The sequence below is a fragment of the Xiphias gladius genome, chromosome 14 (genome assembly GCF_016859285.1).
Source record: "Xiphias gladius isolate SHS-SW01 ecotype Sanya breed wild chromosome 14, ASM1685928v1, whole genome shotgun sequence".
Lineage (NCBI taxonomy): Eukaryota > Metazoa > Chordata > Actinopteri > Istiophoriformes > Xiphiidae > Xiphias > Xiphias gladius.
In genome coordinates this window covers 20,204,693-20,222,374 of record NC_053413.1, presented here as the reverse complement: position 1 = coordinate 20,222,374, position 17,682 = coordinate 20,204,693, and the positions used below count along the sequence as shown (strand labels likewise).

Sequence of the window (17,682 nt, the reverse complement as noted above, 5' to 3'; positions counted from 1 at the left end):
TATCACTATTTCTGACATTTTATAGGTTTAGTAATTAATCAAAACATATTGGACCGATTAATTAATACTTAAATCCTGAAACAGTGTTATCAGTCAACGCATGGAGCGTAACACTGGTTAGCTTAATTGGAACTTTAGCTTATTTTAGGTAGCAACAACTGATATAAACAGTTGTTTTTATCAATAGCGGCTAGTAAGAAATGTTTCAAGAAAATCGATCATTCAAAGTTCCATTGTTTAAAGCATTACTATGAATTTTAAGTGATAAATCTGCCACCATTATGAAAATGCATACGTGCAGTGGTAAATTGGAAAGCTCGGCAAAACAACGGCAGCCCTGATTTGCTGTTACCTTGAGATCTGGGACATTTTTTCACTATTTCTGACATTTTACAGGATAAATTAATAATCAAAAAATATTGGTCAGATTAATCAAAAATTAAAATAATACTTAGTTTTAGCTCTAGTCTGTACTGTTAACAAATCACAATACAATAGGTTTCTTGAGGGGCCATTTTTCATTTTGAATGTTGCTCCGGACATATAGTAATAGCCTCTGGCACATGACCTCGCCCATCTATCAAACCTTCAGCGGCTTATCAGCTCTTTACAACTTTGCCTCTCACTCGCCATTATAACAAAATTACTCTAACGGCCGTAGGACACAGACACAGACACTGAGTGACCAAGTGGCCAGGACAGTTAACAGCCTGCATGTGTCATCCTCCATCTGTAGCTTTCCACCAGCGATACGACAGACACAGGGACAGCGTGAGGGATGTTTTGTGCGGTGGATGGATGATACAGCTCTCAGAGGGAGTCGGTGTGCTCTGATAGCAGAAAGAGCTTGTGAGGGCAGAGTGGTGAAAGTCTCAGACAAGATTTAAACAAACAGAGAGACAGATGCCGGCTTGACTGGCCCGGGACACAGCAACAAGCACCCTGACAGAATAAGGCCATGAGAGATCACACACTGCCATCTCCAGATCAGCCCAAGAAGTATTCCTACTGCTTCCACACCAATGAAACACACTCTTACCTTTTTTAGACATACTGAATGCATAAATCATTTGCCAGAGTCAGGAGTGATAAAATGCAAGTGTCATTTCTTTTATTTCATATTCAAATGTGGGACATACAGCAGTCAATGCAACATCTCTAGAGTTAGATAATAGAGATGTCAGATTGATATGTATGAGAAAAGTGCAGAAGAATCCGTTGTACTGCAATTTAATCTCCACTCTGCTTTTCCAACTTTCCTGTCTCCTCTCTTGCTTTTTCTCTTACATACTGTAACAACCACGTAGAAGAGAAAAACAGTCTAAATCCTTTTATTTGTAAAATATCTGTACAACAGTTTGGAGAATATAAATCTTAATATAGCATACATTAGGATAGGTAGCTTCCAGACTGATGTAAGCTGCCGGACAACAGATGTTTTTACAATAAACAAATAGTAAAAATAAATTAATACTGGCATGAAAAGATACCTTTATGTTTCTATGGGTGGTTGTAGCAGTTCACAGTTTATCTTTCTTCTTTATTATTTGCCACTACATCTCCAGTAACAGTAAAAGCATACATTTTCAGAGAGGTTCGACTGCCGCTCCTCCGTGCTGCTGTGCTTGCAAGACATACAGTCATGGGTCGGCTCTTGGGGGAGTTTTCCCTTTGGAAATATCCCCACCTTCTGGGTGTGCTCTGTTTCCATCGATATACAGCTTGTCTCAGTGGCATCAGCTTCTGCTGGAAACATCATGAGAAAAAATGGAAAGGGAAAAAAAAATTTAAATTCAGAGCTCAGCACCTCCACGACCTCAGATTGGATGCAACTCCAGAAACACAGTGTTAATATCTGCTGTACTGAAGGTGAGGCAATGTGTGTGTGTTTTGTACTTTACTGCGGAAATGAACCAGGGAGAAAATTATAAACTTTTTAAAAAAGATGTTACCATTTCAGCTGATACTGTGATTTAGTGGTGCATGTTCACAGACAAAATTAATTCTAATTCTAATTGTAATTCTTGAGGCCCGTGTAGGTTTGGGGACACAGGGCAGTTTCCCAATTTTCCCAGTCAGTAATCCAACCTTGGTGCCAATATAAATATCCAGCCTAATAATCACCTTTTGAGTACTGTCTCTTATGTTTTCTTCTGGGTTATACAGCATATACAACTCAGTCTTCTTTTAAGCTAATTAGTGTTATAATTTTTCATATTATTTTGCCATATTTTACACTCCCTCTGTTAATTTCCTCTTCTGCTATTGTACTTTTTATGCAATCATATAGTGTGATATTGTATGTTATGTATTGTATGTTATGTTAACCGTAAAAGTGTTATTTGTGTTCATTGATGGATGCTATTAAGGCTAACAACTACATTAGTGGGAGCTAAGGGGGATCTTAACAAAAAACAAATAAAGGGCTATTGAAAGGCTAGGGTTAGGGTTAGGGAATGTATTATGTATTGTGTGTGTGTGTGTGTGTGTGTGTGTGTGTGTGTGTGTGTGTGTGTGTGTGTGTGTGTGTGTGTGTGTGTGTGTGTGTGTGTGTGTGTGTGTGTTTGTGTCTTGTACTTGTGAAGATCAGTTAGTGTTTCATCAGTCCCTTTTTGATGCATTTCACCTTCCTTCAGTGAAACTAATGGGAATTCATTACATATTAAACAAAAGTGGGGTTTGAGATCAGACTTGCTTTTAGGAATAGGGGATGCAGTATGTCAGTTAGGATCCTCACAAGTAAAGAAGTGCAAGTGTGTGTGTGTGTGTGTGTGTGTGTGTGTGTGTGTGTGTGTGTGTGTGTGTGTGTGTGTGTGTGTGTGTGTGTGTGTGTGTGTGTGTGTGCGTGTGTGTGTCCAGATGGGTTGCTTAGCATAAAATCTGTTATACTGGCCATTTTAACAGTGAACCTGTTTTGGGTGACTAATTCAGGTGATTCAGGCCTTTAAAATCTCAGCAGTGTTGGTGCTTTAAAAGACGTGAAAGTGAAAAGAGAGCACATCGTTGAACAGAATAGCTAAATTATACTTACAATTAAATTAAACTCTTATCTCACTAATTAAATCAAAGCTGAGGCATATGCATTTTTTGACCCGTTTCTCTGGCTGCCAGCCTCAACTTGAAGCTGCAGCCTTGTGAACACGTCTCTCCTGCAGCATAAAGTGTTGGAGAGCTCCTTTGCCATGCAGCGGTGCTCCTGCTTATATGGACGTCATACATATACCAAGAGTTTGCCTCACTCCACTCTGGCACGTGGCCAAGGGATTTTATGATTAAAACCAGATTGAGCTTGCCCAACTTGGAGAGGCCAGAAAAATAGATTGCAGTTACACATACTCTGCACAAGAGGGAAGTACAGAAACAGGCACCTCTGCCTCTGCAGCAGCTGCAAAGGTGGACTTTTTAGGGGAATACTAAACAATATGCATCTACTGTTTAATTTTCCCCTTCTGCTAGAGGGACTTTTTCACAGATTTCATCTTGTTATTAAGTGTGCTTCTACTTCACAGTCGGTAATGATATATCTGACTTTGGCACAGGAAGAAAAGTGTAATTCCTCCTTATCACCACCTAACAATAAATTATGCCAATTCTGAGTCAGAGCTATGAACATCCTGTAAATATAATGACTCCTCTTTTGTGTCAATTGATTGGAGTCAAGTGGCTGTAGGGGTCTTCTTATGCCAGAAATGACTGAGCTCCTGCCAACACTCAGTTCCCTCGAAGTCAAGACTAAGTTATACTGCAAAAAAAAAAGTCGGTTTGAGGATTTTATCTTCCTTTCTGCCGTCAGAAAAAATGTCACAATAACAGAATTTTTAAGTTGCTTGAATAATACATCTTATTTTGAGAGTTGTGTTTTAAAAAACGCTATAACTAATGGCTATTCTTGCCAGATTAGAAATTCTTGCAACTCAAACACTAGAATTTTACTTCAGCATGTGGAAATACCCCACCCTGCTGGGAGATTTTGACCACATGTGTAACCAAGCTGAAGAAAATAAGACTAATTTCTCATTGCACTTGTCCAGACAGAAACGTTTTGCAGTGTAGTGAAGACTGGGAAATCACGTGACATCAACAAAAGCAGACACAGTACGCCCCTCCGCCCACACACAGACACCACACATACACACACACATCAGACACACTCATAAAACCTTCTTTGTAAAGAGGGAGGAACACTGCAATTCATTTACTGACTTTGAAAACTACGCTGCCAGTAAACACGGCAAACGTCATCAGCTGTATGCACTGACAGAAACATCAACATTGTAGAAGGACAGAGAGAAAAAAAAACGTCCTCTTGTATCTGAGCTTACCATGAGTTGTTCCCCTGCCTGGTCCCTTCTGACCGCCACTCGCTGTTGCAGGGTCTCATATTTCAGGCCCCCATGGCACCAGGGCAGACCACCCCCCTCCTTCACACCATGCTAGTGCTCTTGCGGCCTCTCCCGGGGTAGGCAGGGGTCCTCGCGGGCTTGAGAGGCGGGTAAAGGCTCTTGCCACACCACCCATTTTGGGGGTACGACGGAGGCTTCTGAGTTCTTGAACTGGAAGTGTTGCTCCCAGGTATGACCTTAGGGTCTAGACTCTGTGGATGGGGCTCTGGATGAGTTGGGCCAATGTCGTTGGAGTTCCTGGGGGGGTACAGGTGAGGCAGATGGCCGTTTACACCTGGCCTGTCGTGGTTGACATTTTTACTGTGGCTGGGTGGGATGAAGCAGCTGGTTTTGACAACGGATGCCATGTGGACAGGGGAGGGGGAGTTAGTCCTTAAGATGATGCGATCTTCGTCAACGTGTTGTGACGCCTGGACTGGAGCAGGCTTGTGATTGGGCTGCAGGGCCACCTTGAAGTCACCTGAATGAGTTGAGCTCTGAAAGTTGTTGGACAACCCCTGAGTGCTGCAGGGTGCCTCCTCAGTCAGGTCAATATTGGCTGTGAGACGATCAATCTGCTTGACCACCTGAATGATAATAAAGAGGGTCAATACTTGTCCAAGCCGCAGAGACGGAAAGCAACTAAGTTAATTTACTCAAGTACTGTACTTAAGTGGAATTTTGAAATAAAACACTTTAAAGAACTTTACTTTCCATTTAGTGCCACTTTATTCTCCACTACTTTTATTTGACAGCTGTAGTTACTATTTACTTTTCAGATCAAAAATCTACATTTAAAAAAAAAAAAACACATGAAAAGCTTATAAAATACAGCATACTGTTAAACCATTAAACCAGGTAAACCAGTAGTTCCCAAACGTCTAATTGGAGCCTCTTGTCTCATTCTGTGAGTTTTTACACTTTAACTATTTTAACCAAAAAGGTGTTTTCCCTTTAAGCCTCTCAGATGGTCACATTTAATAGAAAAGGTAAAACTCACAAAGAGTAAAGATTTGATATTATTTTTATTAAAAAAATGAATACAGATTTGTCTAGCAGAACTTTGCTTTTTCTTTTTCCCTACTCTATTTATCTCTCCATGACCCCTCTGATTTATCTGGTGACACTTTGGAGAGGCCCTGACACCCAGGTTGGGAACCTCTTGACTAAATTATCAAACTGAACCGCTAAAACAGCAAATACTACTTACACACTGATACATAATGTCATATATGATGATATGACGGTCATAGAGGCCAATTTCATGGTATGAATACTTTTACTTTTGATACTTGTAGTACATTTAGTTCATAATACCTCTGTTCTTTTACTTAAGTATGCTTTTATTAAAGGAATTTTGGCTTTGATGGGGTTTTCTTTTTTTTTTTGAGTTCTTTATCCACCACTGCCAATCTGTATTTACAACCACAAGCTCTGACTGTGTCAAATCTGAATTTTTTTTTTTTTCTTATTTGTAATGTTGCCTCAGTACAATGCCAGGCTTGGCACAGATGCATTCGGCTGTGAATCAGTGCTATTTTACAGCTGCATGCAAAATGGACACTCTAAGAGCAAGGCATATTTTAGTAACAGTTTCAAGCCAGGCTTTTTAATGTGTTTGCCGCAACACTGCCGTTTTTGGCAGCGTTCTGCAAAAGGTCAGAGCAAATTGTTCTCAATCACCGCTTCGGTAAGAGATGATGAGTGAGTCACAAACAATGCAGTCAGCATGCACATACATGCTGATATGCTCTCATGAACATGTGCACGCACACATACACGACTTGTGTTAAACTGATCTGTACTGTGACTCATTTTACCAGCATCTTAGCTTTTTTAATCATTTTAAATGTCACAATATCCGGGGGAGTAACGATAAGAGGTTAGAACAATTGTACTTGACACAGACTTTCATGTTTAGACACCTGATTTACATGTAACATCTATAAGAAAGAATAAACATCTATAACAACAGAGCCTCCTACCTCTTTCATCTCCACGTGAACTTGCTTCAAACCCCCCAACACATCCTCCAGATCTGTAACCACTTGTCGGATCTGATCCCTCACCAAGTCCTGCCTCCTCTTCCGCTTCACTACCTCCGAACCCTGGCGCTGGTGGTCATTGTTGGTCATGGACTTTGAGGTTTCTGGAAGGGTGATGCCCGATGAAGAGATGCAGGGCCCCTTCCGTCTGCTTTGGTTTAAGTGTTTTTGTGGGACTTCAGTGGGGAAGAAACCTTTGTGAAAGCCACCACATCCATTATAGCCTTCCTCTGATCCACCCTGCTGTCTGCCCCGCTCTTGATGGCTATCTCTTTCCTCCCTTCCCTCAAAGAGCACTGACTTCGGTCCACAGTGGCCATTTGGAGTGGGCAAATGACCTAAATGGGGACCATGTGGCTCCTCATGATAGTTCTCAGAGGTGTATTCACAGCCTTCCTCCTCCTCGTCCATGGAGATGTACCTGACAGTCCTCCTGTGCCTGTACCCTTGACCTTTGACCTGAAGCTGAGGGAGAGGATGTGTTGTCCCAGCCTTAAAGGGGTGTGCCCCGGTGTCACTGTGCACCACACAGCCACAGTGTTCTCTGACAGACGGGTAGTGTCTCGACCCAGGCTCCAGTGGGTAGCTCCACTGGGCCGGGTTCAACTCCCATGGGCAAACTTGGCTCAAGTCATCTGACTGGCTGTAAGGGCCGGGCCCTTCAAACACAGGCCTCCTCTGTGGGCTGCGATGACCGCTTCTCTCAACTCTGTCCACTAGGAAAGCTCTGCCTCCTACGTCTTTAACCCGAGGAGCCTGGATGTCTCTCCTGAAGTCCAGAGATGGGTGGTCCATCTGTCTGGCCGATGCCGGTTGGTATCCCACCCCCCCATGATGGCCATACGGCTGCTCATAGTGGACACAGTGCTGGCAGGGGCAGGGGGTGGGGGTGTTTTTGTGCTGAAGAAATCGGTGGTGTCCCGTTGCTTGTGCGCCTTCTGTGTACATGTCCAAAGAAGTGCAGAGGCTTGTGTGGAAAACGCCTTAGAAAACAACTGGTTTCCTCCTCTCCCTGCTCTCTCCAGCCCAGTCATTCACTCGCTCTGTTTTCCTCATCTGCGTTTTCCCACAAGAAAAGTTTTCTTCAGCTCTTTTTTCTTCCTCTTTATCCAAGACTTCTCCCTCCCCTTCCTTCCTGTCTGTTGTTTCCCGTCTTCTTCTCTCCTGTAGTTGTTAATCTCTGCACCCGGTCTTCTCCTTCCCTGGGCACCCTCTCTCTTACTTCTCCTAACTTTGTCTTACTCCTTCTTCTTCCTCACCCTGTAGCCCTCTCTCCTACACAGGGCCTCTCTCCCTCCCTCTCTGTCTGTCTTTCTACCTCTCCCGCCTCGTTGTTCTGTCTCATTTGCTGCTGCAGGCTTCCAGTCTCTCTCCCCCTCTCTCTCTTTCTCTCTGGCTGTGTATTTCCCGTTTCCTCCCCTCCCCTCTCCCGCTCTCCTCTCTTTCTCCACCTCTTACTCTGTCTCTTGCCTCTGGTATATTCTCTCACATAGTCGGCGGTACCTGAATTTGTTAATTCCTTCTTTCTCCTCCACCTGAAATCCAGCCGCCTTGTGAGGCTCCTGCCGTAAAGGACTCCGTATGGGTTCCTGTCTCCCTGAGAGTGTGTAAAAGAGTCCCAGCCCCGGTGCTGCGCTCATTAGCCCAACTAAAGCCCTTTGCACTCTGCAATTAAAACGCTGCCTGGGATTCCTCGGCCAGACACTGAGAGAGGAGGGGAGGGGAGGAGAGAAGCACTGGGGGAGGTGGGGTTTCTAACATACACAGAGGAGGGAGTAGACAGCATTCTGAGTCAAGGAGAGAGAGCGACTGCCTTTATACAAGGGGAATATTTTCATTACTCTGTATCTCCTTTTATCTACCTCTCTCCCCACCAACTCCTTCCCCTCTTTGTCCTTTGCCACTAGTGTCGATCCCACTCTATCATTGTCTCAGTTAAAGTGATCACCTCAGGAGCAGCAGTTGAGCAAAACTTCACACTGCTAAGGCAATCAAGGAAAGTATAGTAGCTCTGTATGGGAAATTATGTCGTCCTCCCAGGTCCATACAACCGCTTTTAATTCCCATGAGCCATGTTAAAGTCATCATCAGCCTCTGCCCACTGTAGATAACTATAAACTTCAGATAAATGGGACAAAAAAAAAGTCCTTCATACAAAATTAGAAAAAGCAGGGTGAGCAATCAAGATTTCTCTCTATCAAAACAGCATAAGGCGCATGCGCTGTGGCTTTTTGTCCACAGCGATTGAGGACAGCTAGGCATTTATTTTCAAAGAAAATAACTGGAGCTTTGAAAACAATGTGTTGTAAAAGGGAACTACTGAGAATAACAGCAGAGGAAGATGAAGGGGATTCATCCATCCCAGCAGGAGGATGAGCAGTCCAGTCCTAGCTGCTGGGAAAGCTTGTTGTTTGAGATAAAACACAGCTGGAGTTACTCTACCTTTATATATATATATGTGTGTGTGTGTGTGTGTGTGTGTGTGTGTGTGTGTGTGTGTGTGTGTGTGTGTGTGTGTGTGTGTGTGTGTGTGTGTGTCTTCATTGGAGGGTAAGGATATTACATCTGTATGCACGCTCACATCTCACATTTAAACTAAACATAAGCAAGGCTGAAAATAAGTGGTTAAAATATGATATATATATCATGATAATACTAAAGCAATACTTTTAGCAAACTGTGAACACAACACTATACTATCAACTTTTAAAGTTGATACAGCTAACATGCAAACAAACAGTGCCTTGTTTACACATCCAGCAGTTACAGAGCAAAATTATCATTTATACGGAGTCATGTTTCTGTCCACCTGACCAATGTTAATTTAATATTCATTCTCCTTTTAGCTCTGATTTTTTTTCTCCACCAACTCCTGAGAGAAATATCTGCCTCTTTAGCTCCCAAATGCTCCACTGTGTTCACCAGCTACCCACTAACTGTGCCTGCTGTTCGGTGCTAAGCAAGTGGTGTACAGTGCATTTTAGAGCTTGACGCAATGAGAGCGGTGACAGTGAACCAAAAGAGTAAAGTTGCGTACCGCAAAAGCAAAACAGCGAGCTGAAAAGCTCGGGGGATAACTCTTTGTAGGCTCATCACTACGAACAACCCCATTCAAGTAGTCATCTGATCCGTTGGTAATATAAAAATACTGATCATAGCTGCTTCAAATATCACGACAGGAATATTTGTTTTTGGTTTATCAGTGAATTAAATCCCCGAAAAAATCAAAGTACGTAATCGCATCGATGCAAATATCGTATAGAAATCCAATATTGTCACAATAGAGTCCAGCTTTTTTTGAAAAATTGTCCAAAATGATGTCATAAACCAAGAGGTATTAAAAAGGCAGATACCACCGTATAAACAGTGTGACAAAACCTCCGATGATCGACAAATTTCTATCATCTCACAGTATCTATATTGTGGTATCGTCCAATCCCGATGTTAAGTAGTTGTACTGTATAAGTAACATCTCAGTACATTTTTACTGCTATTATACATATTTTATAGTTTCTCAATAAACACAGACTCAGAAAAAAACCCACGGTAAAATTGCCAGGGGTGGAGCCGCCCATAGGGAACAGTTAATGTGATTTCATGGAATTATGTTTAAATAACACGTCACTTTTGGGGACATGTTGCGTGTCATTTCAATTTATGTTAAGCTTTTCACAGGTCATTTACGCCCCTATAATCCTGGCTAGGCATCGTTTTGGCTGGGGTTAGGGTAAGGGTTAGGGTCATGGGGAGGGCTAGGGGTTAGTCAGTAGAGAAAAGACTTGGCATGAAATGACACGCGAAAAGCAAAAATTGCATACGGACAACACGCAAAATAAGTTAAGGAAATTGCCCTGTTATTCATATGCAATTTGGTGAGACCAGGCAGGAGCAGTCCATCAGCGGTGAAATAAGAGCAATCTGGCTCTACGCTATTCCTTCATTTATTTATTTATTTATATTTTGGCCCACTGTTTTTAATTCTTTGACCTGAACTAAATATTAGCAGTAAATAATAATACAAAAAAGTAGCGGTATTTCCACCTGAGTAGGACGTTTTGGGATGTTTTCCACCCCTAAAAGGAAGCACTGCACTCCAGCTCTATCTCATACATATGCATGTATACAATCCAGACGGAGAGACACAAAGTTGATAAGAGGAGACACAGTAACACCTCAACCTGTCTTCTTAATCTCATTATCTCTCAGTCGTGGTTCCTCTGGCAGATCCTTGTCTACAAGCCACAAAAGGAATATCAAAGGTTGAAGTTTTCTTACTGTCGGCACCCATGGGTGTAGTTTACGTTTGCGTGTTGCCTCAGAAAGTTCTCAGCTTGTGCAGCTCTTACATCACGCTGCTTTGTGTCGGCCTGCCCACTTCCCGCTTCGCTGCACCACTGCAGGGCAACCACAAAGTAGAGAATGGGAGCCACACTTCACCACTCGCCACTCTGTACTCTTCGGTCCTCGCCAGGGTCAAGATGACCTAATTAGCACATATGGATACTTGTAAATGAGAGGAGCTCAATATGGTGTTGGGGATGTGTCATATGGTTTGTGGCCTATTTACCCTCTGATGCAGACTCTATCCCACAACATGCAAATTGTTACTAATGCATTCATGTGCAAGAGATACTGTAGGTTATATGACCGATGTTTCGTCTGTGATATCACCATACTGTATCGGCGCGTTTTAGACAACTTCCCCTGGCTTCCAAGGGGTTTTGTGTTGATTTTAGATTCTTTTCAATTACCTAAAAGGCACCCAGATCACATTCCTGAACTTTTAAAGCCATGCCGTTCCTTAGTGGGTCTGCAATCATCAGACCATGTTAAAATACCGTAATTAACCCACCAACTGAACTTACCTCTAATGGAGACATAGCTTTTGCAGCTGTGGCCAACGTAAATCATGTTTAAAACCTTATTTGTGTAGCTTGCCCTTTTTTCTAAATCTACCGTGACATAATTATCGTGTCTAATATGTATTCTTTTTAGCTTTTCTATCGGTTTAGCCAGTTTTATTGTTCTTTCTAATATGGCCAAGCTATTTTCCCTTTTTTTAAGGTTTTCTACAAACTTCTGTCTTTGAAAGGTGGTATGAAGATAAAGTATTGGGTGTCCCCATGGGCTGGTGGACAGACGTGTACCCTGCAATTTCAGCTGCCACCTTAGTTGCATGTTAGCCCCATTGCTTTCTCACCATATTTCCTGTCTGTCTCTACTGTGAACTGTCAGATAAAGGCAAGAAGCCTAAAATGAATGCTGCATATTACTATTTACAGTATTTTTCCCTCCTGGGGTAGAGACATATGCAATGTTGTCAGACTAGATAAAGGTTTTATATGACTCAGTGAGTAAAGCAGGTGAGTTCCCCTAAGTAGCCAAGCATGCTAAAAATAAAATGTACAGTATTTTCTCATATTGCATATTATAACGGGGGATGGGTATTGTTTGAATTTTCACTACATTCATGCTGATAGAAGTTTCTGTATCCATACCAAAACAATACGTTTAGACGACAAGGTCCATTTAGTAGGTGTTATGGGGCTTTTGATCATATCTCATGATCTTCATCAGCAGACGGAATTTGGCCAGTTCTTATAATTGGGGGAGGGGGGGGGGATAAAAATTGAGATTATAGAGAACAATTTGAAATTTCAATTCCAAAAATCTCCAATTCCATGAGAACTGGACAAACTCCATCTGTTGAGGGAGGAACAAGAATGAACTTAGGACCTTAAAAGAATGCTTTTTGCATACCAAACTTTGAGGCACATAAACCTGTTTTTTCAAAACCATTTTTTTCCCTCAAGCATTAAGTATTTGTCTCCAAAACACAAGCAACCATAAAGAAACTTTTCCCAAATAAAATACCATAAAACACGAAAAAATTAGATTTAAATCTGGAACTCTCTGATTCAAACAATAAGCAAAGATACAATGTGTTTAATGAGTTCTCTATGATATAGATATCAGGGTGTGTTACAGTGAACAATGTGTTCAGCTGACTTTAAAGCCAGCAAACAAATATTATAATAATGCACTGATCACATGCCCTTTGTTATTTGTGTTGTTGGTGTGCAACATGATGTTCTCATGAGTATTTTTAAACTCATTATAATTATAACAGTCCATAATCAAGCTAAAAAGAGCAGTAAACAGAACAAATTAAGCAGTTTGCCCTGTGGAGAGACTTCACTGAAATTTCTGACAGTTTAAAATTCTTGAGAAAATCGAGACCTTGAATCAGTCATGCAGCTGCTCACATCAATGCTTTAATGTACACCGAATGCATAAAATATGAGGAGCATCTCTGTGACACTGCACTACTCCTCTGCTTTTTTTTTTATCTACACTTTTTCCTTAACAACTGCTACAACATTAATAAAGAAAATCCACGACGGATAATGGCTCTTACCTTTTTTTCATGTCCAGTATTAAAAAAAAAAAGAGTATCCCTTCAGTGCACACTGAGTGGTTTAATGAGGACGAAGAGTTCCTGCAACTGTAGATGAGGTCAATCTAATTTCAATCCAAGACTATCTCCTAGTAAATAAGTGAGTAAATTATTGGATTGCATTCCCTGAGCAATAACAAGCAGAAGTTCCATCAAGCCTTGAAATGAGATTATGTGCTGTTTATGGTAAGAAATTACCAAAAGTAACAAAGTAATACCTGACAAATGGTACATTTAAAAATTTGAAAAACTGACACGATTAATGCTTAATTATGCAGATTCCCAGCCAAGAATGAAGTGCAAGGACGTTTTTTCCAACCCACACCGGGGGGTCTGTGACTGAAAGGATGGAGCCGAGTATTTGGAGAAGGAGGAGATGTTGATAAACCTTTACAGGAGGCGTTAGTGGAGACATCTTTAACTCCCTCCTGGTCAAGATGAACGTAATCAGGGTAGGACGCATAGGTGTACGAAGACTAAAGAAATGACTGTGTTTGAAGGATTTGTGTTGGTATAATGGAAAAGAGAAATCCTAAGGGAGTTTTTGCATTAGCATTTGTTTTTCCACTTGTTTTAGAGATGCCATTTAAAGGAGGCAAAGGGATTCAGGGATTGTTTTTTGTTTGGTGTATATTAGTTATCAGTTTCAAATCCCAGTGCAAATGCTCCCCTCTCTCAGGAACGGATATGAGTTGAATAATAAATCCGCTTGAGGAGTTCGATATCAGAATACATGAGATAAATAATAAGTTTGATACAGACTGATAAAAATCGAATTCAGTTGGTTACATGGAATATTAATGGGCCACATTATGGTGAGAAAAAAAGCAATAGATAATAAGTAATAATTTGCCATTTCCTATCATTTCACAGCAGGTGGACAAACAGGGTAGATTGTTAGTTTTGCACTTGAGTTTCTTCATACAGTACATTATCCCAGGATTATATTTTCTCCTTTTTAGATGAGCTTCAAACTAAAGACAAAATTCCATCTGGTAGTCTCATAATTGGGGGTGATTTAGGTAATATTTTCAGTAAATTAGATGGATCAGGCACTAGATATAACCCTAATTTATCTCCAAACTGTCTATTAAACTTCATTAGGAAGAATTATTTGGTAGACTCCTGGAGAATTGTGTTCCCTAATAGTAGAGATTATTCTTTCTATTCATACTCTAAGAGGAGCTACTCTAGAATCAACTTGTTTCAAAATCTTTGCTAAATAGATTTAAAACAAAACAGAACAAAATATTGAAATTGTAATGTCTGACCATGCACCTGTGTCCTGTCAGCTAATAACAGCCTCTCTCGGAGTATGGAGAATGAACAGGGCTTACCTCCAGGGTCCAGATTTTATTTAATATATTAAATCTAATATAGAAACATTTAATATCACCAATATTGAAGAAAGAGAGAATAACCCTCCCTCCCCATGTTATATGGGATGTTTTTAAAGCCAATGTTTAGAAGGGGTTGTAATTTTTCATTCCAAGCCAAAATAATTTAGAAAAAGTGATTAAATTAAATTAGAAGAAAATTTAATTACAAAATTAGAAAAGACACATAAACAAAATTTAGGACAAGACAAAGAGAGGACATTGCAACAATTAAAACAGAAGTATGGTACACTGTTAATTAAAAAAGTACATAATTACAAATTTAATTCTAATAAAGCATATTACATCAGTGCAAACCAATCTGGGAAACAAATGGTGGCTCTTGTAAAGAAAATCCAGGCAAAATCTGTAACTGCATTAAAGCACAAAACCACACAGCAATCACTGTAATAATGAATAACAATACAATAAATGAAAACTTTAAAGGGCTTTATTCTAGGTTATATAAGTTAAAGCTACCCATGAATTTCAATACAGACATTTTAGAGACATCTGATTGTAACAATGAAATAAAAGCAATATTTAGAGACAGACAAAACAGAAGAATAAAAAAGAGACATACTGAAACTCTTTTCCAGAAGAAAGGCTCCAGGCTTAGATAGAAAGAGTTTTGCCTCTCTTTCTGGTCTGTGGTAAGACCCTCATCTATGGACATGATAGTGCATCTTTCAAAAATACAAAAACTGCACAGTCAGTGTATGAAATGGTAAATTCAGTGATTCCACAACCAGGAAAATCAGTGGAATCTGTATTAGATTATAAGCAACTTATTCTTGTAAATTGCGATAATAAAATAATTTTTCTAGAGTACGCCCAAGTTTAAGTTGACTTAATGGGTTTTACATCAGGTAGACACATGCAGTGCAATGCTAGCATCTGCCTAACTGTAACTGAATAGGCTAAGAAAAATCAGGTAAAAATGGTAGTAGATGCAGAAAAGGCATCTGATTGCCTGGAATGGATATTTTAATTTTCCTTGTCAAATAATTGAGTTAATTAAAACACTTTATGAATCTCCACTGGCCCCAAACAGACAATATCAATAACAATATGTTTGTCTGTTTTTTTGTTTGTTTGTTTGTTTGTGCAGTCTTGCAGAGGAAGTTCGTGTTATGCGATTGTGTCGGTATGTTTAAAAAAATAACAATCCTGGAAAAAACAAACCAAAACATGCAGTGGCTTCTTTAAGGTGTTTAAATGTCCAAAAACCTTTGAAGCAGGACTGGACTCACTGAGACAAGAGACAGTGGCCGGAAAAACTGCAGTCAGAAGTGATTTCTCCACTGTGGGATAGTCACTAGTGACAGCGTCGACCCTATTTTACAGAAAACCATGTTAGATCTAACACCCAGTGAGGTCATATCTTATGTGCCCGGTGTGTTGGTGCACGTCCTGGCATAGGGAACACAATGGTTAGGTTGTTCCAAAGAGGATTATAAAACAATTCCTATTTCCAAGCCAGGAAGCCCAGTTGCATCATGGTGCCACAAAAAGGCTGTGTCATGCAGTTCATAGGATAAATATTCTTTGAGTTTGTGTGAGAGTACAAAATGGTTTTAGTTTGCGATGTTGGAAATGTGCACTTGAGAATCACGTGTTCTTACTTTAAAAGACACAGAAGTAGGATATCAAGCAAATCACTGATTTCATTCCTTTTTCCATTCTTTGTTCAAGATTGGATAATTATTGTCAAAGAAGAGAAAATTTGCTGCATACATTTCATTTCCCTCATTAGAATTAAAATTAAACTCTTCCATATGGTCAGTCAGTATTAGAGGCAACTTATCTCACAATTCATTGTAAATACAGTGAATCTGCACAGAGCATGAAAGACCTCAGGGTGGTGTAGCTAATTTGTCTTTATATGCCGAGCATCAAGGACACCACTAGGGAGTCAGCTGTTTTTTAAAAAAAAAGGCCTGAAATCCAAATAACAATGGCAAAAAGCACTAATGGAAAGGATAATGACGGGGGAGAGTGAGTGTTGCCTTGAGATCCACAGCTCACAGAAAGCTGTTGCCATGTTTGACAGTAAGAAAACAGGAACAAAATTATTAATTTGGCCCTGTTGGCATGAGATTGCACTAGCCTTTGGGATATGGGGGCAAAGTGCAGCAGGGGAAAAAAAGCTGTAAAAAAAAAAATGTGTTTACCAGGTTTGGTTTTGGAAAGGTGACGAGGTGGGAAGGAGAGATAGATGGTCGGCAAGGGAGGGGAGTATTAGCAGCTCTGCACTGACTGCACAGTGTGGTTAAGACTGTAAGGCGGTTCTGAGACCAGATCCATGTGTAGATCCATAATATTTAAAAAACAATTCAAGGATGAACAGAGACAGAGATCAATCTGGGAAACTCTTTACAGTACAGCACAGACGCTGATGGGAGTGTTATTAGTTTTGCAGGTATTTGGTCATGAACCAAAGTACTGGGCTATTTAAGAGAAAAAGTTACTAGAGGAAAAGTTTGGTGATCACCACAGTTATTTAAAATTACTTGTGAGGGGGATAAGGATGCCTGTACTAAAGTTCATGGCAATTCATTGAATTTTTGAGATCCAGAAATATCCAGAGGTCAAGATACTGTCTGACTGATACAAGTCCAAGATCCAGAGAAAGTGTTAACAAGTCCATACTCAAACACTACAACCCCACAAGAGGCCACAAAATTACATTAAAATAATAAAAACAAAATGTCCTATTGACAGTTCTGGCTCTTAGCTTTTGTTTTACCCGGGAACTAAAGAGTGTGGCACCATGTACACATCAGTCTGGTACATCAAAATCCGGCCAGGAGTTGTCTCATGGCCTGGGACATTGTGTAAAACAGAGTCAGACAGTCAGACTTCTCTTCACTCAGATCTGACCTGCAGCAGTAACATACTCTGACCCAGATAAGCCCACGTCTCATTGTTCATATAAGAGCACGACGGAAAGGCCTTTGGTCATTAGTCCCCTGCAGAATATTAGAAATGACCACTGCCAAAGTCCATTGACTACATTTAAGATATTTTTTACGATAGTGGATGAAGTATTTAGATCTTTTACTTAAGAAAATGTAAAAATACTCCCTTACCAAAGAAAATCCTGCAAAGTGAAAAAGTATTATCAGCAAAATGTACTTAAAGTATCAAAAACTAGAGCTCATTATTCAGGAAAATGGACCATATAGGTGTCATATTAGATTATATCACATTACATTTACTTTTCATAATTAATGTTGCATTGATTTGGCAGTAGAATTTTACTAATTGTAGCTTACTGTCAGGCATTTTTAATCTATAGCAATTTTAAAAGTTAATCACACATTTTGTACATAAAACCTTTATCAAAAGAATGTAGTGGAGAAAAAAAATACATTTTTGCCTCTGTAATATAGTGAAATAGAAGCATAAAATAGAAATAC

At 40.2% G+C, this 17,682-nt stretch overlaps 1 protein-coding gene across 2 annotated transcripts; it reads right to left on the bottom strand.

The window, feature by feature from the left end:
* Positions 1–1,114: 1,114 nt before the first annotated feature.
* On the bottom strand, positions 1,115–7,786 carry LOC120798544. 2 transcript variants are annotated; one of them, XM_040142886.1, is made up of 3 exons: positions 6,368–7,786; positions 4,323–4,969; positions 1,115–1,746 (listed from the first exon to the last, which is right to left on the bottom strand). In XM_040142886.1, exons 1-2 carry the CDS (start codon positions 7,373–7,375, stop codon positions 4,424–4,426), a joined length of 1,554 nt encoding a protein of 517 aa, XP_039998820.1. In that variant the 5' UTR covers positions 7,376–7,786; the 3' UTR covers positions 1,115–1,746; positions 4,323–4,423. The 2 variants fall into 2 exon arrangements, with proteins under 2 accessions (XP_039998820.1, XP_039998821.1); XM_040142887.1 differs by having other exon boundaries at positions 1,115–1,743.
* Between the last annotated feature and the right edge of the window lie 9,896 nt (positions 7,787–17,682).

Coding starts and splice junctions, on each gene's coding strand:
- LOC120798544 (XM_040142886.1), bottom strand. CDS start 7,375: ATGTACACAGAAGGCGCACAAGCAACGGGACACCACCGATTTCTTCAG. Junction 4,970..6,367: donor TTCACGTGGAGATGAAAGAG/GTAGGAGGCTCT, acceptor ATTATCATTCAG/GTGGTCAAGCAGATTGATCG.